At 40.9% G+C, this 23,785-nt stretch overlaps 1 protein-coding gene across 2 annotated transcripts in view; it reads left to right on the forward strand.

Annotated features, from left to right (window-relative positions):
* The first annotated feature begins 1,234 nt into the window (after positions 1-1,234).
* PLPP4 (phospholipid phosphatase 4) overlaps positions 1,235-23,785 on the forward strand; it is a 48,893-nt gene continuing 26,342 nt past the window's right edge. For both annotated transcript variants that reach the window (XM_069020151.1, XM_069020152.1), the window contains exons 1-3: positions 1,235-1,394; positions 18,188-18,296; positions 22,553-22,643. In XM_069020151.1, coding sequence (XP_068876252.1) covers positions 1,339-1,394; positions 18,188-18,296; positions 22,553-22,643 — 256 coding nt within the window. In that variant the 5' untranslated portion in view covers positions 1,235-1,338. The remainder of the gene's footprint in view (positions 1,395-18,187; positions 18,297-22,552; positions 22,644-23,785) is intronic.

The following is a 23,785-nucleotide window of genomic DNA, read 5'->3' on the forward strand; positions in this document are numbered from 1 at the left end:
AATACATTTAATGTAAATTAGTTTGCTGCAATTCATGACTTAAGGCTGAAACTCTCTTACGCTAAAGATGTTCAGGAGTCTCTCCATGCAGAAGAAGTTAAATGAACTCTGTGCAAAGGTAGTCTAGGGTAGCTCAGAGAATGCCATTGAGGCATGGTGGATGGATTGGAGGAATCAAAGGAGTAAACCAAGTCATTGGTTGTTTTGCTGCCTTTCTTCCATCCCAGCAATTTGGGGTCCCATTATAACTACAACCTCTGCATGTTTAGCTAAATCCATCTCTGGGAATGAACAGACATTGAATTAATGACATGTTTAGGCTACAATATCACATCTTGGGCAGAATGTGAGCAAAGGACACCGTAGTGACACACTGGGTTCTCTGCATTAACAATGAGGAGCACGGTTTAAAATGGCACGGATGTGTAAGCAGGTGAAAAGCCCGTTATATAAATACACCCCGTAGAAGGTGTTCAAACGCTGTTAATCCTTTGTGCAAAGATAAAGCAAATGGGCCAAGCTCAACGCCAGCAGAGTGGTCTGGTGCGTGATTGCCCTTTGCACAACGGGCCGGCAGTTTAAGCCTGTACGAACACCCGATGTTATCTCTGTGCGGTGATGCTCCCTCCCGCCGGCCGCATTAATTTTTTTTTTTTTTCTCTATCTTTTCGAAGCGCGGGACATCATTACGAGCCAGAGATGAACACCGGAACGCCAGCCCAGGGTCGGAGCTGAAATCCAGCGTGTGGCGGCGGTGCCCTGGGATGTCAGCCTCTCGCACCGATGGGTTCATGGCCCTCCAGGGAAGGATGGGGAGCGCTGCGTTAAACGGGGCAGAAAAAGCGCTCTCATCGCTCCCCTTCCCCGCGTTAGGCGGGGACAGGATCCCGGTGCCGGCGGGACCCGGCCGGTGGCGCAGGGCGGCTCCGAGGGGCGGGCGGGACAGCCCCGACCCCGGCTCCGGCCCCGGCTCCGGCTGCGGCTCCGCTCGGCAGCGCCGCGGGGGCGGGCGGGGAGGCGGGGAGGGGAAATCCCCAGGATCCCCGGCCCCCGCGGGGGACACCGCGTTAGTCACCGGGACCCTCCCCCGAGCGGGGACACCGCGTTAGTCACCGGGACCCTCCCCCGGCGCTGGGCTCCGCCGCGCCAGCGCCGCACCCCGCACAGCGCGGCAGCCGCGGCGGCCGAGGGATGGCGGGGCCGGGGCTGCGCCCGGCCGGGCTCTGCTCGGGGCCCCGGCGCTGCGGGGCGGGCTGCGGGCGGGCGGCGTGAGGCGGCCCCGCTGCCCTCGGGCATGAGAGGCGGCGCCGCGGGGCTGCGGGAGCGCCGGGACCCACCATGCGGGAGCTGGCGATCGAGATCGGCATACGGGTGCTGCTCTTCGGGGTCTTCGTGTGAGTAGCGCCGGGCAGCGGCAGCCAAAGGCACCAGCGGCACCGCGGCAACTTTGCTCCGCTGGCAACCGAGTGCCTCTCGCACCGGGCCGGGGAGTGCGGGGGGGAAAGGTGCGGGGTGGAGGTGCGGGATGGAGATGCTGAGCTCGCCCCCGTGGGCTCCGGCGGTCAGGGGACCCCGCCGGGGCAGCCCCCTCGGGATGCCCGAGCGAGCGGCAGCTGCCGCCGGTCCCCTCTTCGGGATGCTCAGGGGTGGAATATTTCCCCGCGTTGAGTCGTTGCAGGGGCTCTCCCAGCCCCGGGGTTTTGCCGAAGAGCTGAGGGGAATTTTTTTCTCGGAGAAGCTGCTGTTTGTGAGAGAAGTGTGCAAAAAGCGACCAGCCAAAACAATGCAGCCTCACAGGTGCTGGTGGTTTCCTTGGGCCGGTTGTAGTTTGTGGGGTGAAGTCTCACCTGCCGGGGCTGTGAATGCGCCTCAACAGCTGGTTCTGGCAGCAGCGGGAGCCCCGGGCCGGGGAGCTGCAGCGCGGGTGCTGGGGCTGAGCGAGGACCGCCGGCTCAACGTGAGGTGGAACGTGTGAGAGCGGGTTTGGGAAGCTTCTCCGCACGCTGTTGGGCAGGGAGGAAAGTAATGAAAATCTGGCTGTTGAAAGATGTGCAGCTATCGCTGCAGGAACGTTCTTTCTCTTTGCCTTTTTTTTAGGAGAAAGCAGTTATGCATTTTTTTGCTTTGTGTATTTCAGCCCTTTCTTCTCAGTGCTGTATTCATTTCTTTCTTTCAGGCAGTTTGTGGTCTGAATACATTTAAACAATGAAAAGTTCCTCTCTATATAAGTTTGCATTTCCATTGCTTAATGTTTAAAGATGAGTGTTCTCAGCCTTTGTGATCTCTCAGGAGCATCACGGAAACGGGATCAGATTTTGCTCTTTGCTCGTTTGTTTTCCTGAGGATGGATGCTGTTGGTCACAGGTGCAGGCAGTATAGGACATCTGTTAAGCTGTGATAGTGACTTAGAGCTGGTGAAACTGAACGTTTTGATGAGTCCTTTCTGTACCTCTCATGGTTAATTAATAACTTGTACAATTTTCTGGTGTTTGATTCTTTCCTCAGTGCTCATTTCTCTTGAATATTGATGCAAATCTTTTGATTTGCAAAAAAACCCTGTGAGGTACCTTTGAAATCTGTCAGTTCAGTTGCATCTCGCTTTGAAAGTAGACCTGTCCCTGTCAACAGGACTCCTTTCTGGAATACATGGAGCTACAGGGTGAGCAAAGACCTCAGAAGCTGATGCTACATCAGAACCTTTCCCTTCCTTATGATTGTGTGTGAAATTCATCACCTACACCACCCCTGTAAGAGATCTCTTCATGTAGCTTATTACTATGATGTGTAAATCATGACCCATCAGAATCAGTCATTTTTTGGTTGTGCATCTCTTCTGCCTTTATTTCCTCTCTAAAAGATTCCATAATTTTCTCTGCTCTTTGCGTGGTTCCAAAACCCACTGATTTACTGTAGCTAACAGTAAAGCTCTTGGTGGAGTCACCACAATGGCAAATGCCTATGGAAGAACTTCTCATATTTTCATGTAGCTCAGCTCCTGCCTTGTTGGGCCTCTGGGGAATAATTCTGATATTTCAATAGGTCATTCAGAGCATTCATTGACATCTGAAAGTACTGGGCACGGTAGCGTTCCAAATTCAGGTCGGTGTTTAGTTTCATGAAGAACTGCATTTTATTTGCTTGTAATGGTTGCAAGAATACAGACCCTAGGTAGACCAGAAGAAGAGCTTTTATATTCAGATAATCTTAGCACCAAAGTAATCTTTTGCTATTGCAACAGTATTCAATAGTTCTCTCGGTTTCCTAAATCGGCAATCACTCACATTTTGAAACTTCTATGTTGCAGAGGTTTAAACACTCTGTTTCCTGTGGTTTTATAGGCAGCCAGTGCAAGGATTTTTATGGAGCATTGAGTTCAGTGGAATATCTTTTCAGGAGTGAACTTTCACTGGTTTATTTGGAAGCCCTGGGAGAGGAATCCAGGCAGTAGCAACTTGAGCTCTAATTTCTAGAATTAGAAGCGATTTCTAGGAATGAAAAGGCTGAACAGGTTCCACCTCCCTTGGAAAGGAATGCCATTAACAGAAATGAGTTAAGGCTGGGTCTGAGCTCATCTCTGTTGTGAGTGCCAGGACAAGAGGAACTGGACAGAAGAGAAGGGATTCTTTCTATAAAGGTCTTGATGGCTTTGGGTCATTACCAACTCTTGTAGTGTCAGAAGCCTGACCTTGAAGGTAATGGTTCCACAGCTATTTGAGAGTCCTGAACCATCTGTGCCTCCCAGATGTCTTTGAGCTTCATCCTAACAGTTCATATCACTCAATAATCTGGCACATTTTGTACCATGGAATGCAAAAGAAAAAGGTGCATATTCCACGTTGGAGCTTTGCTTGGTAATAAATGTCATTTCATAAAAATGGAGGTGTGAAAACTTCTGTTGGTGATTGCTGAAATTGAATGTATTGCCAATCTGAGTCTATTTTACAGCAAGAACAACCATGTTTTCTATGTTTAAGACTGGCAATGGTTTTTCTTTCCTCCAGTTGCCATAATTATCAACGTCAGTCATTCCATCAAAGACAGAAACCTATACTTGTTACATAAGATCTCTTCTATCCTGCAAATGGGCACCCTTAGAAGCAGAGCACATTTTTTACGGTTGAGTATTGATTTGGTTGAATTCAACAGCCATTTAGGGAGGATAATGATAACAACTGACTCAGTTCTAAGTGTTGTGTTCTTGGCAATTGCTGAGAGCTCACTTAGCAATTAAAGACCAGATTAGGTATTGAAATTTAGCAACTCAAGCTTCTCTCCATTTACAGAGACCTGTGCTAAAGAGCGTTTTAACCCTCAGGATTTAGTAGTATTGAAGGAGGGATTAGTTAGAAGAGATTTATTAGAAGGACTGTGTCTACCTGAAATTGAGAAGCAGGAGTTAAAAAAACCCCAAACCCCAAACAACAAAGAGTCAAAACCCAAGAACAAGTGTTTGCAGTAAAAAATATACTTATTGCACACTTTACTGCAAAGTTAAATAGGTATTCTTTGAGTACCTTCAGCAAAACAGCTCTCAAGTTGCAAGTTACAAACTGCAAGGATAGTGATATTTCTGTTCTGCCTCTTTTCCCAGTTCCTTAAATTAACAAATTAATTTATAGTTTTCAAAATATGTATCTTTGCACCTTTTGATTGGGCTGAACTGATCTGATTGAACACGGGCTCTTTGTTACTTCCAAGGTGAAGAAAATTCTCATGCTTTAATTTGACTATTACATTATGTAGTTTCAAATATTGTCCAATCAAATCTTGCCTTTAATCAATTCTCACTTCATATTTTTGTTTAGGTTTTTACTTATTAAGAAATATTTGTGAGTACAGAACTGAGTTTTAAAGTGAGGTTTTTCATGTAACTCTCAGAAGAAGAAACGGTATGTTGCTTAATATAACAGCCATGAGGATGTACTCTGTTTGCAGGAAAAATCCAATGCTAAATTGAAGAATGATTAAATTAGGGTTTTGTATCTCTGTTTTTCTTCATTTTTGTACTCATTTCTCTGACTTGGAGCATCTTAAAATGCCTGATTATTGCTAAAACATGTTAAAAGTGGCCAGACTTTCATCTCTGTCTGTACAGTGGCATTTGTCACTTACAGGTTGCTTGAAGAAAGCAAATTGTTTTGACTGACTTGTTTTTATTCAGATAAGCCAATTATAAGGGGATTTGTGAGCAAGTCTGATAGTTTTACAGAGGAGTGATGCCCTTAAAACAAAGTTTTTCATCTGTCCTAAAAAGAATTCACTGAGGGGTAGCTCAGAATGAGCCTGAGAGATGTCTTTATTTCTTAGTTCTGTTTCAGGTGTCTTTTAAGGGAAAACTTTTTGCACCTGTTTCAGAAGTTTTGGAAGACCACACCACTGCCTCTTGGCAGGAAGAGAGGATCTGTGTGTGTTGTAGTATATTTAGCCCAATGACTTGCCAAAAGTATATCACTGATGTTTAGAGAGCTAATTGAATGAAAAGACAACGTCTTTCAAGGATTGCTTCATCAAACCTCGAGCTCTTCAGTGCACGTGATGTGATTAAAATATAAATGTCGTTTGGAGTAATTGGATATCTTCCCCAGAGCACAGCCTCATTAGCAGCCTCCCTGAGGAATAAATGTTTATCTGCAGGCTAATATACAGATATATATTGCACACGTGTGAGTTTGCAGCATTGACTAATGCTGACATCTCTTGTGCGTGTGCCATGTTCAGTTTCTGGTGTAAGTAAATAAAAGCTGTTTCTGTGCCTGTTGTGTTCCTTACAAGTTTACATTATTAATATTTTAATCGAGTTATGAATATGCATGAAATAATTTGATGTGGAAAGCTCTTTCAAGTAGCTTTCTTTGTCAGGGGATGTTGTCTGCTGGATATCCTGCATATGTTGCCTTTATAAATGATACTGTGTATTGTCTTGTTAACACAGAGAGAAAATCAATTACCCGAGGAAATTCTACAATGCTGCACTTTTGTTTTGCTCTTCCCCCAGATTGTGTTTTCCTTTTCTTGCTCATATGGACGGGATTTTTGGAGGACAGGCTGAGCTGAGAATTGTGAGCAGTCAGAGCTGTGTAGGTAACAAAGGCAAGATGGTATTGAGAAGAAATCACCAGACTGAGACATTAAGATTTATTGTCTCACTCTGGCTCAAACACTGTGAATTTACACAAATCAGTTGGACCAAGAATTCAAAGCACCTTTTAAGCCTTGGCTCTCTAGTTGAATGTTTCAAAGTAGGTATTTGGCCACTTCCTAGTGGTTTTGTGTCCTCTGTTCTTGATTTGGATATCCCATAATTCTGGGTTTGTTTGGAACCTGATTTTTGGCTTCTGATCCTAAGAGTCTTAGACTTCACTTCTGTGTACCCGAATTTCTCATCAAGAAAACAAGGGCAATCCTTCTTTTTCTTGCCCTTCCTTCAGTTAATTGGTAAATTCTTTGTCGTGAGGTAGCCAGTGGGTTCACTGAACATTCTTGGAGCTTTTTCAGTGTTTCACAAATAATAGTGATAAAAAGAAATGAGAGCATCAACGTGTTTGCTGACCTGTTTAATAATAGGTGCATTGTTGTAAGCCAAAATTTACACATTATTAAAGTGAGGGAAAGATTTGGTTTTGTGGTGCAGGTTGAAGTCTAATTCCCTGAGCAGGGTTAAGGAAGAGTTAAGGGAAAGCCCTGCTGTAGAAAAGAGCCTCTCTGGTGCTTAGGACCTGAGAACACATATCAAAGGTTGCATATTGAGCAACAAACTTGTTCCAGTGCTCAGCAGAGTGGGTCACACCTTTGAAGCAATGGGAGAGCTAGAATGACATGGAGCTCCTGTCACTCCCTGATACACCACAAAGTAACCTGAATTTTAACTTTGCTTGGCACTGTGTCCTTGACAGGTTACTGTGAAAACAAAATAAATACCTAAATACCAATTCTACCTGGCATCACGTGAAGCACACAACAAGATGACCGTGTGCCTGTCTTCATGGCTATGAATTACCAGGGAGCTCACAGGGACACTTGGTACTGTACTGGGTTTTATGGCCAGGCTTTGGTAGCAGGGGGGCCCCATCCTCCTGTACCACTTGAGGGGAGGAGGGAGAAAAAATCAAAGTTAAGCCTGGGGAGAAGGGAGGGGTGGGGGAAAGCTGTTTTAAGGGTTAGATTTTCTCATTTTTCTAGTGTGATTAGACTAGTTTCCCTCAGTCAAGTCTGTTTTGCCCATGACAGTAACTGTTAGGTGATCTCTCCCTGTTCCTATCTTGACCCAGGGTCCTTTCAATGTATTTTCTCTCCCCCATCCAGCTGAGGAGGGAGAGGAGTGATGAAGCAGCATCCACTCAGTGTCATGCTGATGTTCAGCTACTTGGTGTTTCACTTAGTTGAAGCATGAGATTCCATTGTTTTTGTATTATATTTATTGAAATAGGGTTGGATTTTACTGGCTTTGATAAGAGTCATCCAGGAGAAACTGTGCCTACCTGTCTTTTTGGGCAGACTCTGGTCTGTGCGTGAGACAGACTGTTTCTACAGGCTGTTGTATCAGTACAGTTTGTGGAACTGAGTTATTTGTCTTCCCTGAGTCTGGGGGAAAGAGGAGGTGAAAGGATGGGAAGAGGGAAGGGGATTTAATGGCAGGAGTTCTAATTGTCCTGCTAATAGGATAGGATTTACAGTTGATCTCCATGGCTAAACTCACAGCTGAATACATGTTATTGTAAATGCCAAAGCATCTGCTCCAGATTTTTTGAGGAGTAAATGGTGACTTTGTGTGTCTTCTTGAATCTGGTTGTTGAATCCCATTTACTCACAGACTTTGGCACTTTGTGTTTATTTTCTTCTAGCCTGATTGAGGATGTTTCATAGTGAGAATGCTACTAAGACTGATAGGGTTCCTGGGGGGAAAATTTTTCTTTAATAAATTGATTCTTATACTTTGATCTAAGCACAGTCAAAATCGGGCACAACTAACTGTGATTCTTATGGGAAAGAATTTAATAAAAATTACAGTCTTACTGCTGAGAATGTACTCATATCTGGCACAGTAAATCAAGATCTTTATGGTCTCCCAATCTGTCAGTGACTTTGAAAAGTCAGTACTTGGAAATAGCTGGCAGAATTATTGACGCTAAAAATGAATTAAGGATAATATTTAGTGTGTCTTGTAACTTCTTTGTGCAGTAAGGACTGTGCTGGTACCGAACAGGGGATACCTGAGTGCTGCATCTGTATTGGCAAGGATTACCAGACAAGGACAGAAAGCTAAAGGCAGCACTCACATCCCTAATTAAAGTATTGGTTGTGATCCACTAATGAACAACAGGGACTTAGGCTGGGATGGTTAGGGAAAGCTTCACTCATTTCTGGATCAGAACAGCTGCTTTACAGTAGATCCAGTTGTGTTGTCTGCATGGAAGACAGAAAGTTGTCGTCAGCTGTAGCACTTGAACTAAGATTTTCGTGACTATATGGGTTTTAAAGTACCTTCTATTCACATTTTTCCTTTGCTTTTAAATGTTAGATTTGTCATCGTTGGACCAGAGGTCATTGCTATGCAAGAAACTGTGATTGATTGATTGATATGATTCTGTAGAAAATGAGACTGGAAATGTTTCTTCATTTTAAATCAGATTGCTACCATCACTGTGTATTGTATTTGTTTGTTTCTCTGTATTACAAAACACTTCTAGTTTTACTGTCTGTATGGTTCAATATTTTGCTTGTTAAAATACCACTTTTTAATTAAATACCAATTTAACTAAAACCAATTTTTAATTAAAATTGCATATGAATGCAGTCAGTGGAAATTGTTTTACTGTAGGGTGGGTAACAGCGTTTACAAGTGGTGTTTTCATAGTAAGTGGCTGATTGAGATAAATTATTCAGGCGCATTCCAGAGAGTTGAGAGGAAGAGTGAGGAAGATTGTAAGAGAGGTGTAGAAAACATCTTTTGTTTTCTTTTTTCCTGGAAAAGGTAGAAATAATTGAGCTGTTTAATCTGGAAATCTGAGGAGATTTGGCAGTGATCTTCACAGGTCAGCAGCTCCTTTGAGATGTATGAAGACAACAAGCTGCTCTTCACATCCCCCGGGAATTAGACAGGAAAGATTTTTAAATTTGTAGCAAGGGAAACTTAGGTTGAGTGTGGGAAATATATTCTAATTGAAAGGACTTAGAACACTGTGATAGATTGCCCAAGGACAGGTAGAGCCTCCACCAATGGAAGTTTTGAAATGCAAGTTGCACTGAAGTGTTTTAGGAGTATTTAACATCAAGTTTTGCTTTGCTGTGAGGAGACAGACTGGGTGGTCCTGTAAGCTGGCACAAATCAACTGAGTGGACTGATATTCCTGAGAGTGTCCCAGTGTGTGGGTAAAAGTTTGAAGTGAAATTTCTTGCAAGAGTTTTTGACTCATCTAGATGTGCAGGAAAGGGAGCAGTGGTACCAGTTTGAAATTCCGTGGAGAGTACTTCAGCAATCACTGAACAGAAGCTGATGGTCCCTTCTGCAGGGCAGTGCCCCGCCAAAGTTTGTGTGCTAAATATTCTGCATTAACCACACTGTGGGAAAACTGAAAACCTAGACTAGGTGAAATGTTTTACTCTGCAATCTGACGTTTTAGCCTGGACTGGGTGAGAAGTTTTACTACTCCTTTAGCCTGTATAATGGAGGTGAAACTGCTAGCTCAGAAATGTTTCAGCTCTGAAGAGTTTGTGGCTCCCTGCCAAGTGTTGTGGAGCCTTGCAAATGGAGAACAACAGAGGGGAGTGTCACCTGATATAAAGTGTTATATTTTCATTAGCTGCCAATTCTCACTAATGGGAGAACAGATCTAATGGCCTGTCTGTACTCTCACAGCCCACAGAGAGGCCATTAATAATTGTGCTCATCTGTGTCCAAGGTGCTTTGCAGGAAGGTAACTATTGCTATTGGACCTCAGTGAGTGCTACAAAAGGCAAAAAGTGATGCTCCTATTCCCTGTTACTAAATCTTCTTCTCTTATTATCATTATTTTTTAAATCATTACTAACACATTGGAACGTGTAGTTCTCATATAACTGTTTTTGGACTGAGTGATTTTAATATACTTGGATTTTATTGGGAGTATCATTAGGAGGAGGAATGAAGGAGGGACAGAGATAACTGAGAAGGGGACCTTTGTCACTAAGAGAGAAACTTGGCATGGTTGTGAGTTTACCCCAACTTTCATTTCAGATCCAAACATAATCAATACTGTGTGACATGCAGATGTGAAAAAAAAAAAAAAGGAACTTTACTAGACTCAGCTCCATCAAATTGCTGTGAAGCAGTGTAGCTGTGGAGGGAACTTTTGAGGGTTGTTTGACTGAAAGCAGTTTGAGATGTAATTGAAATAAGCATTAAAAACATCAAGAGGAAAATTTTGACTGCCTGTAGTGTGTTTGGGTTCATTATTCAGGCATGTGCTTAGTTAATTTAGGCCTTTAATATAAATTCAGTTTTTCACTTTAGGATAATGTACAGCTGCCAGCTTTGACACTTCTAATGGCAGCAGAACTCATGATTTCATTTCCCTCTACTTTCTCCTCCCCAAACACGAATTAAAATGGCTTTTGTGAAATATCTGGTATCATAGGGTATATTTAATAAAAACAGAGGATAGAGGCAACAATTAATACCATAAATAAATTTTTTTTAGTGAATAAAATGAGAGGTAATGCAATGAAACCAGGAGCCAATAGTTTTCACTTGGCTGGTGTTGGTTATTTCTGTAAAATTACTGCTGATTATTTCTGTTACATTTCTGGATGGCCTGAAGACTTGCACCTTGACACAATAAGCAGCAGCTCTGACTTCCTTGCCTTGTTTTCCAAGGGCAGAACTGCTCCATGTGAGCAAGAATCACAAGGACCTTTCACCCCAGGAGCAGCTAAATGCCAAAACAAAGTTGTTTTTGTTTCAGAATGGTTTATTTTATATTCTGCTGACCAGAAAGCAAAGTTGCAAAGATCACTTTCAATATTAGGTCAAGCAAAGTTGCAAAAATTAAAACCAAGCCAAAATATATGACTCAGACTAATTTTGCAGTGGGATTTTTTCTATGGCTCAGTATAGTCACTCTTGTCTTCTGATCTTCTGATCTGCTCTTCTGTTCCCTCTTTCTTCCTTTCACTTTGCTCATTTCCAAATATTCCGCTTCTGTGAGGAAGGCATGATGGTGAAAAGATTGTATTAGAGATAATTAAGTAATTTAAGGTCTGGAAACCCATTTTATTCCCACGGAATGGGAGTTTTCTAGAATCACAGTGGCTATAATGATGCTCAGTGATATTTAGTTCTACTTGCTTTCAAAGGCTCAGCCCCTAACAAGGAGAATGCATGGACTGGAAGTTTTTGGAATCTTTCAGGTGTACAAGAACTACTGCCTGGCTGTGCTAACTCCTTGTTCTTGTGCTGTTCATGCGTGCTCAGACAATCCTTCCCCTTTCCTCTGTGTCACAGGAAGGAAATAGTTTACTTAGAGAGAATTCAAGTGCTAGGGACTGAGAAAACAGTGACAATGTAATTTAAATGCGAAGAAAACTCACATTAGGTTCTAAAACTCCACCCCAGGCTGTTCTGTCTTTTTCAGCACTGTGAGGAGATTGTTGGTTTGCTCTTTCATATTAGATATTCTAAGTATATATCTCATTTATATGTGATTTCATAAGCCACAGGCACTCCTGTTGTGAATCTGTATTGTTTCTAGCTCGAGATCTGTGCTTTTAACTGATCCCAGGCTCCACAGCTGTTGCCTCCTTGCTGGGTGCAGAGTTGGCTGCAAGGAGGAGAGTACAGAGGGTGGCCATTCATCTTTGGGAGAAGTTATACCCTGAGATATAGCTGTAAAATCAGTGGATATGTGAGGTAAATATGGGAAACCTGTTAATAAGGCTGAAGAAAAGTACCAGAAACTCTCCTTTTGTAGTACTTCAAGGAAATATGACAGCTGTGGTAATATGTGTGTATTTTAAAACTGCATCAGAATTTATTTTCAGTCTTTACTTAATCAAAATGATTTCTCATATGTCTGAAGGGCTAATGGAGGCATATGTGCTAATTAAATGTCACACTGCAATTGCTAGCTAATTTAAAGTATTCAGAAATATTTTCCATCAAGTGGTACTGACTCATCTGAAGCCAAACCCACCCTCAAGAACCAGCCCTCTATTTGCCAGTGGCATTAAATAAAACCCCCTGAAAACATTGCCCTTGCCCTTTGTCTTTATCAGTCCCAATAAAGCTCTATATGGGGATTATACATTGTTGATCAGAAATAGTAGGTGTATACACTTCATGGCATTGGACTGGGAAATAAAAAGTTTTTAGCTGTTAAGAAAGTAGAGAGAAAATTTATGGATGCTGGTGCTTCTGTGTCAGTGTGAGTGTACAGTACTTAGCTGGTTTTAGTGCAGTTAAAAAATGATATTAAAAAAAGCCTATGAAGAACCAATAAAACATTAGTTCCTATTCCAATGGGCACTCTTCTTTTGCATTCAGTACCTATTGCAATATAAATTCTGATATCTATTTTAAATTAACTCTTTCATTTTGATTTCTTCAGAGGAGTTGAAGCTGTTGCTTTCCTACCTGGGTGTTTGTCAGCAGTGCATACTTGGTGTGTGTAGGTACCAGTCCAGTGCATAAACAAGCTGCAGCATTAGGAGTTACTTTGATGCTGATACTGCAATGGTTTGCCCTACCTTGCTTTGTAAAACCATGTCAGGAAGCATCAAATCTCTTGACACCCAGTGTTGTGCCTTAACTACAGGGGATGTTTCTTTTTCTATCAGAGTTTATATCATTGAAGTTATATTTTTAATTCATGCCAGCTTCTTCCTTTCTTGTCATTCATAATTGAGTCTTGGCCATATTTTTTGAAACCCTTCTTGATGGCTGAGGAGCTGTGGATTTCCCAAATTACCTTAGATATTAAATGGCTCAGATCTCTTTGCTCGTGCTAACCTCTGAGCTGACACAAAGCTATCTCATCATGCTGATACACACAGACAGCAACATTTCAGAGTCTGAACTGCTCCAGCTCCGTGGAGAGCAGAATCATGGTGATAAACCACAGGCATTGCTTCTTATCTTCCTTCATCACTATCCCCTCTGCTTCAGTTTTGTTAATTTTACATGCCAGACACAGACCATTTCAAGCTTTTCAGATTTTGTCTGGTTTTGCAGGAGTTTGTAAAATAACCACAAAGAAGTTAGAGGGTTTTTCCCATAATATTATCTGTAGGCAGTGAACAAGGCTAGGTTTTCTCATGGCCTGAGAATAAGTTATTCTCTCCAGGTTTATCAAATAACAAGACATGAATGCTTTCCCCACTGTTAGCGTGTTTCAGAAAGGTGAGGTTGAAGTCTTGAATTCAAATGTGAGCCAAGGTGATGTGAACAGTGGTCAATGCAATGTACCCAGATGATGCAAACTCTGGGCTCCTTCTCTTTTAGCCTGGATCACTTGTGGGAAGCTCCTAAAAAAAATCCTGTCTTTTAGAATACAATTTTCTTATCTCCACAGCTGTTGGGCCCAGTGATGTGTTCTCCTTTATGGCTCTTCATCCAAAATGTTGGGGCAGTGAATCTCTGGTGCGGGAATCTCTTGCTGAGTTATGAATTGCACAATTAGGCCAATTCTGTAATTAGGCCAACTATTACCAATTTCAGCACCACTGACACCGCTCACGACCTTGCAGAACAACTGATGGCACAATTTAACATGGCAGGTACACTAGAAGAGCTTTTACTGCTAGATTTGATACCCAGTTTGGGGAATACTAGGGGAAATATCCATGTAAAAACATCCAAAATGGCGTTCCAACAGCCCAACCACAGTTAATATGTGTTTTTGGGAGAGGCAGCAGGGTCTGCTCACACAGAGTTCTACAGGCAGGGAATGGTAGTCAGAGCCAAATTTTTTCTCCACAGGCCCTCAGAGATGATTTATAAGAGAAGTTCATGAATATCTGCTATCTTTTTGTTGTTTGCCCCAGTGGGGACCTGCAGAGAGACCTATTTGAGGATAAAATCTGCTTATCAACAGATGAAGCTTAGAAAGGAGGAGGGTCATTCATTAGGTATCTGGGATGAAAGTCTGGGTGTCACAATCACAAGTTCATGATCATTCTCTCCTGGTGCTTTGTCAAGCCATGTGTACTGCTCTGTCCTCTCAGTTATTGTCACTTGGTATTTGGGAAAAGCTTTGTCTGCAAGAGAAAAAGTAAAAGGCAAAAACCCCAATTTCCCCCCTCTCCTGCCAACCACCCACCCTTTAGTTGATGCCCAGGATCAAGCAGCAAATTTAAACCTTGCAGTGTGATTCTTGCAGCTGAGGGCCAGGTAGTGGTGGAAACCATAAGGTGAGGTGCTAAACAATATCCTGCTGTGACTTATGGGAGATGGAAACCACGGTGGAAGCTCAGGTCAAAACCTCTGTGAGGATATTTGTGCTCTGTTTGATTCGTTCACTACCAGTGAATGGTTTCATAAAAGGATAACTGCAAGTTTTCAGTCCACATCATCACAAAGCTGCTTTTAGTGCACTGTTACCTGGCTCTGGCTGTGATGTGGTGCTGGCACGAAATGATGCTAAAGGGCTGCATGCTGTGAAATGGAAATGAAGTTAATGTACCTCGGAGTGCTCGTGTCCTCAGAAAAGAGCAGCGTTTTTACTGTGTGGTGCTGTAAGCAGCAGTGTTGGCATGGCCAAAGCAACCCCAGGGACTGGGGCACCTGTTGCTCACTGATGTTTTTAATGAAAATTGGGCTCCTGTTTCCCTTGGGCTGCTTTGAAAGTCACAGTTAAAGGCTCTTGAATTTAATGGAAGACCTTTTATGCCTTAAATTCACGTCATTAGGCTGAAGTGTTCGAAATCTTGCTTGCTAAGCAGTTAAAAACATTGGGTGAATATGGAAAAATGAAGGAAATGTAAGCTAAAAGCTTACAAAGTCAAAAAGCTAAGACTAAATTTTTCTGTAGTAAAACAAAGGGAGCTTTTTTGCCCACCTGCTGCCAGGGAACTGAGGTGGTATTTTGGGCCATAACACAAAATGATCAAAAGCAGTTTTCTTTATCCAAGGACTGCATTCATTTCTAAAAACATCCAGTCCTTTAAACAAGCTTGTGCTGACTTATGAATAGTGATAAACTGTACTTCTGGTTGGGACAAAGGAACGTAAATCACCAGGTGTTAGGCAGCTTAGAAACCAGTATGTCCTCATGATTGTTTAATACAGTACAAAGGGAATTGCCTTCCAGCTAGTGAAATCTCATATCCAGTCACCCATTGGTGAAGCTTCAAAAAAGGAGAGAATTGTTCTCTTATGAGTCTTGGCATAAAAATTTAATTAGCAGTTGAGCTCTTTCGGAAGATAAAAAAAAAGAAAGTGATTTCTTTTTTTACAGTCACTATCCTCTAACTGTTTACTTTCTATTTCTGTATTGTTCACAGAGACATCTGCTGCCTTCTGCAGCTATGTTTTTTCTCCTTCAACAGTGATTTTGAAATTATTTTGCCCAGTTTCAGAGAACTATTTTTTTTTTTTTTTGCATTATGTTGCACTTAATTTGAACACTGTTTTTAGAAGATTTCAGAACACTAGTCCAAGAAATAAATGAATACATAATCAGATTTAATATATAGTGGATACAAAACTGCTGCTGTTTCATAAAATAATAATGATTACAGTTATTGATAGATTTGCTGAAATTACTCCTTCTTAATACGAGTACAGGTGAATATGTATTAATCAGAAAATCAGTCTTCATCTGAAATCAGATACTTTTTATTTATTATATTTTCATCTCTTTAGCTTGTGTTATTATGCTCTTAAAGGAATTGAATCTTATGACAGTGTGTATCCGTGGTGCCATAGCTTGTTTCCTGTGAGAACTGAGTTTGATTTTTTATTTTAATTTCTCAGACTTACACAACTATAATTTTAGTTTTCTTACATCACAAGGGGACATGAAACAAAAGATCAGGAAGAGCCCCAAACCTTTAAATCTGCTGGCATTTGTTCATAATGTCAAATGTCTTAACATCAATTTAATTAAATTTCTGATCCAATGTGACAAACTTTCCAAAAGTGCACTGGTGTGCAGATATATCATGGTCACCTTAAAACCCAAATATTTGTGTGTTGCTTGCTCTCTGCAGTTACCAGAAATGCTTCAAATAATACACTTTAGGACCTTCTCTTAGCTGAAGTTTGGGACCAAACCTGCCTGCATTGTCTAGGAGTTGACCTTTATTTTTCTAGTTGAAAACTGTAAAATGAATTTTTCATATGGGTGATACATTACCTGGAACTGTTCTTTAGAATTGTTTCCTATTTTCATGTCGTGCACAAGCCATTGTCTTTTAAATTCAAAAAAGCTTTAAGTTTTCATTTTGAAAACACTGAAACAAATTGTTTTGACACTTTTGAACTTCACCTTCTTGGGAGAGCAGGCTCAGACTCTGGGTTTGGAGGAGCTGAGCTAACAGTAAATATTCCCCTTGCAAAACCAGACTCCTTAAGCTTCCAGAATAATCTTGTTGTCCATCTAGGCCAGTATAGGAAACATAAATATTGTTACAAGTGACAAGACTGTGTTTGACCTTTTCTGGTCCTTAAATTTTGTTCTTTTCCTTTAGGAAAGGAGAGGAAGAAGAGGTCATTTGGGTTCTTTTGAATGTTCTGTCTAGAGGGGGAGTCTCAGTGTGCTCAGCTAAAGGGGTCAGAGACTGGTTTGGGTTGGAAGAGGCCTTTCAAGAGCACCTGGTTCCAACCCCTGTGCCATGAGTAGGATAAGAGGTTTGCTGTTGTTTAGGAAATAGCTGACCTAGCTCGGTTTGAGGGCTTGTCTTCCCTGGGGAGGGTTGCATATGTGAGTATGGTTTAATTTTACTCTGCTCTACAAATTGCTTTGGGCTTTTTCTCTTTGTAAAGTCACTTGACATGCCTGCTACTGGTATAAAACCTGGGTTTGGAGATGTTTAAAGCCCTAGACTTTGGAAAATTTACAGTAAAAAAAGCTTTGGGCTGCTGCATCTCCAAGTTCTGGCTCCATGGGCTTCTTAGGTGAGAGCAATCTGCAGAAAACTGGTCGCTGTGTCTTTCCTCAGCAGCCATTCCTCAAGTCCTAACAAACCAGAGCTAAAATGAACAATGTAAAGCAAAGGCCAAACTTCCCAGGTTGTCTGATATTAACTCAGAGCCAAGAAAAGTTAAAGAGCACTGAAGGACTCTGTGGAAAAAGGAGTATGGTTTAAATGAAGTGAGAGAATTTAGGTTGTCAAGAAAAGCTTTTGAAACTTCCTACTACAGTCAAGGATCACAATTCCTGCTTTTGCTTTCAGTGCATGACAAAAGATACCCACACAAATTATTTTCTATAGAATATGTAACCTCAACATTTTATTTTGATACTCTTAATTTCAAAATAACCTAATTACAGAACCATGGGGGATTTTAGTTTTTTGTTTGGGGGTTTGTTTTTGGTTTGCTTTTTAAGAGAGCTAATTGACATAATAATGAAATTAAAATTGTTTTGGTAGAATGAGGCATTTCTGGTAGACTCAGATTCTTCCTAAGCTTGACAGCCCATCTTTTTTTGAAGTTTCTTTTGGAGATATTCTCTAAAGTTACCTCTTTTCTGTCAGTAGAAGAAATTTTCTGGGCTGCTTCTTTCTCTTTCTTTTGCTTTGTGATCCTGCAAATGCAACTGTTATACTTCAAAGTCTTGACATTTGAAAGACATTTTATGTTTTATATTTGTTATATAATTTCTTCAGGGTAAAGGACTGCATTACATGATTGTAAATGGATAATAAATGACTACATGATTTATTTAATCTCATGGTATTATTTGCACACTTTTCCCACAAAAAGAAGAAAAAAAAAGACACTTTATTCTCCACAGTAGTGTTCATGGAACTTTTATAGAGTTGTAGAACAGCTTTAAAAGTGTAGACTTTTAAAACACATTTTCTGAAGGGTGTATTTATAAAGTTTGTATTACTAAAATGCAGTGAGGTAGGATGGAATGTAGCAATTTGGTAATAATGATAATTCATGCAGGCTATGTCAAATTTGGGGGACTTTCTAAATCAGCAGAACTCTTCTGGGTGTTTTTGGTCATCATTGTGAAAAATTTGTATCTTTGATTGTTGTTTGCAGTTTTACAGAATTTTTGGATCCTTTCCAGCGGGTGATCCAGCCAGAAGAGATCTGGCTGTACAAAAATCCTTTGGTGCAATCAGACAACATCCCTACACGTCTCATGTTTGTAAGTACTAAAGGCCTATGGGTCATCTGATGGCTGTCAGCTGAGTGTAATGTCATTTGATAAGCAGTAGGAAATATTTCACACGTAGAGGATGTTCCTTTAATTCTAAAGGCAATTATTTTCCAAACCAATGTTGTCCAAAATGTACCAAATTATGGGAAGTCTTTAAAAAGAAGCATTATCAGATGACTGAATTTATGAATGTTGATTTTAGAAATGAAAGTAGTGTTAGCTTAGAGGGATGTGAGGGAAATGAGTAGATAAGCTTTTTCAATTAGCTGGTTGGGTGACCTGACAAAACCTTGCCATGCTCTTCTAAGGTCAAGTGCTTAAATTTTGAAATCCAATTTGTTTTAGGCATGTTAGGCACTGAGATACTTAACTCTGAATAATCTTCTTTTTTTCCCCAAAGGCAAAACCTTTGTTTTAGCTTCTGCCAACACTGAATATATCACAGAGCTGCCCTGCTGTCACTGCTCTTCTGGCTCTTCCCTGCTCAGCACGTGCAGAATGGATGGCTGAATTTGGTTATCAAACTTTGTAGCTTTGATAACCCTCGCTAGCAATGATTACCAATCATAATAATCTCTGTATATGAGAGTGCAGTAAGACAGACCACCTCAGAAATGCTGAGAAATTATGGGTATAGTTCAGGCTGTAAAAGTAGTTCAGTCTTTTCCACAGCTGCCTCAAAGTCATCTTTTCCTGAGTCTTCAGTGAGGCCAGGGTTTTGCTTTTCTAACTTGAATTCAGATTAAATGAAAATCAGTGATATAATTTCTATTCAGCTTTTTTATGAAGGCTTAACCCTTCAGTTATGAAAAAATTTTAATTAAGGAGCAACTTAAAGGTGCCTCCTGCGTATGAGGCAACCATATATCCCAGCCTTCTAAGACAGAGGCTGAAGGCCTGGTTTTTAAATTTGCCCTTATAAACAATAAACATTTTGTTTATATTGCATTAAGAAGCAGCCCTATTATGGACTTTTTCATCCTGGATGGATGAAAATGTATGTTTTTCCTGAAATGGAAGACAGCTGTGTAAAAAACACCCAAAACCCAAAAATCAAACAACAAACAAACAAAATAACCCCCCAAGCCAAACATTAAATTGTTGTGCTGGGAAAGACTGAGTTTAATTGTGTGATTTTTCCTTATCTTCAGCATTACTTTGCTACATGGTTTCTCTGATCTTTTTATAACTGAAGAGTTCAAGAACCAAGGCTGAATCATTGTACAGGGTTTTGCTGCAGTGGTGAAACTATTTTTCAAACCAGTTGGGATAATCATTAGTCCATCCTCTTGTTCTCTAGGCAGAAGGCACTGGGAAGCACAATTCTAGGATATAATGACAATATTCCCCTGTTCCCACAGCCCCAGATTTTGACAAAGTTTGTGGTGGGTGGAACTTTGAGGCAATTCTGTGTCAGTAACATTTGTATGGCCTGTGTTCTCTTTCTGGCTCAGACTTTAAACAGTGAACAGCTTCTTAAATTAAGAAACGTAGGTAATTTCTATATTCTTTTCTTATTTTTTAAATTTAAAGGAAGAAAAATCCAACTCTAGCACTGATCACAAGCTTTCATTACGGACAGAACCACTAACATACTCTGATATTGAAACACGTGACTATGGCTTACCAGAAAGAAATCTCTGAGACTTTATCAATTGCTGGATTATTTTATTTGCTATGAGATACCTGAGTTCAAGGGAAATGTTGTGAATGAACATCCAAATTAGACAAAGCTGACTCCTGCATGGGTAGCAAATACTGGCAAGACCTGAGCCTGGTTCTGTCTCTCTATCAATGGATATTCCTTGTCCTGGAAAGTGCAGGTAACTGCCAGCTTTCCCTTGGATGCATGGAAGTGTGTGGGAGTCCCTATAACTTCAGCACATCTCTGGTTTGCCAGGATGAATAATAAATGACAGAGATTTTGTCCATGTTTCACAAAAGCCTGGCAATGCTGGAATATTTCACTGCTGGAAAAGGAAATGTTGCTGAGATGCATCTGAGAAAAGTATTGCTCATTAGAATGTCACCAAATCTGGTATAGATATGAGCCATAGAGGAACCTATTCAAAATAAATAAAAAGGAGTCTGTCAGAAGCCAAAATTTCTTTGTGTGTGCATTTTGCTGCAGAATAAAAAGCACCTTCCAGGTAATGCTTTTGTGTAAGGAGCAGCAATATACCACAAACATGAATAGTTCTTCATCTCCCTCAAAAATTCACATGCTTGTGAAATGTGATGAAATCTGCAGTTTTATCAGATTTCTGAAGATGGATGGGGAAGTGATTTGGAAAAAGCTGCCACTTGAATGCTATTCTTTGTTGATAATTTCTGCTGCTCCTGCTTGTTCAAAAGATTTCTGCCTCCATTAAACCACCACTATCAGCCTGTCAGCCTTGGCTATATTCCTACATGCTCTTCAGTACTGGAATGCAGATATTTTTCTTCTTTTTTTTTTTTTTTTTTCCTGGTGACAATCCTTATTTTTAAGGATGAGCCTAGTGATTTTAGGATTTGCTTTAACCTTTTTTTTTTTATTTCACACTTTTCTCTGAAAGCAGAAATTAAACTGTTGATGAGGATAGAGACAAGTGAACATTTCTGGGGCAGTAACGTGGCATTGGCATCCAAACTTGAATCTCGCACCTATTTAGAGGGAGATATGAAGTGGAAATAACACATCTTTTTGCACAAAATTTGGTCCCTGCCTTCCTAAATGTAGAAAAGAGGAACAGACTCCAGACTGTGTTTTAATCTGCAGGGTTCACTGAGTTAGATAGTATTTTGCAGATGCAGGTGAGGGCGATCTGGTACAAGATGCACAGGCAAAATAACAAACTTAGTGCACTCTCATACTGTTTTCTACTCAAATATTCTAAAATCATAAAGTGAGGGCTGGGATTAATCTGTGGTATAAAAAGAAGATTGAGTCATGTGTCTTTTGTCATAATATATCTGTCTGGTCTGGTTTTTGTGTCAGTGGGGCTATTTAAGAACTAATGCATAGTTCAGCTTCAGTAAAGAAAGCATAATCTTACTTAAGACCTGGCACCCCTTGTGCCATTTACAGCTTAATTTTTGCCTTGTTTAAAAAAACCTCCAAACCTCAACCAGTAATTTTCACTTTTGTTTAAGAGAATAAATGTTTTTGAAAGGCTCTGATATTTTTTGACCAAATGTGGTTGTGAAGAGGTTTGTAGGTTCTAGAAAGGAATTGGTTAACTTAGACTGGAACCAGCAAGAGGCATAAATGTACTATCTTGCCTGTAAATTGCCTTTTACCTCTGCAACTGAAGGTCTGAGATAGAAGAGATGAGGGAAGGACTGGTTGAGAACAGAATCAGAGTTTCCATGGCAAGCTCTTAATGAGAAACTCCCTGGTGCTGTGCTTGGGACAAACTGATGTGTGTCTCTGGAGAAAAGCAATGAGTACCTGCCCTGAGAGGCCAGACTGGGTGCTGCATGCAGTAGGATGCCTTTTGGATAACATTCCCAGTGAATCATCATGGCCCAGATTGCTCTGTGATAATAAAAGTGCTGTTCATGGAAACTGAGTGTGCACTGAGGCAGAGATGCCATTTCAGGTTCCTTGTAGGAGGATTCCTGTCCTCCAGCACTGACAATTACAGAATAAGGTTCTGTTTAACCAGTGACTAAACTTGTAGATGCTCAGCTGTCGTTTTTCTAGGCTTGATCAAAACAAAGCAGCTTGGTCCACATCCAAACACTGGTAAATGAAAGAATCATAAAGACACAATCTTCCCAATGCATTCAAGCATGGCAGTTGAAAAGAAAACAAAAAATAAGATAAAGAGCATTTTAAAATGCCAGGAAGTTGGTGCTGCAATCTCTTCTGTTGAGTAGGGTCTTACTGAGCACTCAGCCTGAGTGTGGTACCTTCTGCAGCAACACACACTGTAGAATAAATGTACAAAATCCATATGGATCAGTGTGTGAATTTTGTGGACCTTATGGACTGTTAGTTTTTCATTGGAGAAGCTGACATTTTAAATGCAGCTCTGGGCAATTACAAATCAATTATAACTGAGGGCTATATTGGAATATTAATGTGCTCGTCACCCTGGAGTTGCAGAAGACAAATCATCCCATTTTGCTTAAGGTCAGGAGTTTGATCAAGATCATTCAGCCTTTTGGTTAAATGGAAATGGCTGCAGCTAATTATTAATCAGTTGGACTGAGAAGGAGTTGATGCTCTCACACATGATATTTGCTCTCTCTCACAGGCAATTTCCTTCCTCACGCCACTAGCAGTCATTTTTGTGGTGAAAATAATCCGTCGAACAGACAAGACCGAAATTAAAGAGGCTTTCTTAGGTAATGTATGTCATACTTCAAGGTGGAAAAATGTGTGGTAGCTCTCAGAGATTGATTCCAAGTGTAGTCCAAGCCTTGAAGAAAACCTGTCTCCGTTACAGTCCATTATAGCAGTTTTCAGTGCAGTTTCAGGGCATCTCACACAAGCCTTTGGGTTTATGTGTGCTTCTAGGTGTACAAATTCTGTGCCTTAATTCCACAATTCAGCCCACAAGGGTGGAATTTGATCAGCAAAGACAAGTCCATCTGAGAGACTGTTCACATGTATATTTTTCTGTCACACCCAATCTTTTACTTATGTCTTATTTATAGTTGCAGCTATTCTAAATCAAGGCTTGGACTGGAAAGTCCTGTGGGACTCAGCTGCTTAGTGTAGGAAATGACTCCTCATTGTTTTCTCTGATCTCCTCCTGGAGTTTACTGCTACCCATTGCAAAATCCGTGCTCTTGGCTCAGTTTTTCTAATTAAAAGCTGCTGTTTCATCTTAAACTGCCAATGGAATTAGATGTGCACTTAAGCCTGGACTGTGAGCAGTAGTGGCTGTGCTGTGGGTGAGGTCTAATTACAGTTGTAGGCAGAAAATTTGAGCAGAGAAACAGAGGACAATGGGGAGGGTAAATCTCAAGCTGTTCCAGCTGATTTTGGCTGTGCCTATCTCTTGAAATCTTACAGTGATACACGCCCAGATCCTTTTAACATAGATATTGCCAGGGACCAACACTGATTAAAGCACTTTCACTGGCAAGGCATATCTTGAAGCACTAAGAACTGCAAATGTTTTTGTTGGCCTTATGTTTGAAATATGCATAATTCTGAAATTCTGCTTTACTGGCTAATTCACACTTTAATTTATTGTCCCTTACATAGTAAAATCAAAGCAATGCTCAGCCTTGCCTTAGCATTGGATGTAAATGCCACTGTGTAATTGGAAACATTTTTTTAGATAAGGCTGCATTCCCATAGATTATTCTTTCTCCAGTTGCTCTAACACAAGTGTGAAATGATCCTCAGTTTGTTTTGACTGCTGCCAGTCATTTGTTGTAAGTTCTGAAATGTCTTAGAGTGATATTTTACTGACAAGTCCATTCAGTGCAAAAAACTCTTCATTCATAAAATGCATACAGTCAGTTCTTGAGCCTCA

This window comes from Aphelocoma coerulescens, chromosome 6 (assembly GCF_041296385.1).
Source record: "Aphelocoma coerulescens isolate FSJ_1873_10779 chromosome 6, UR_Acoe_1.0, whole genome shotgun sequence".
Lineage (NCBI taxonomy): Eukaryota > Metazoa > Chordata > Aves > Passeriformes > Corvidae > Aphelocoma > Aphelocoma coerulescens.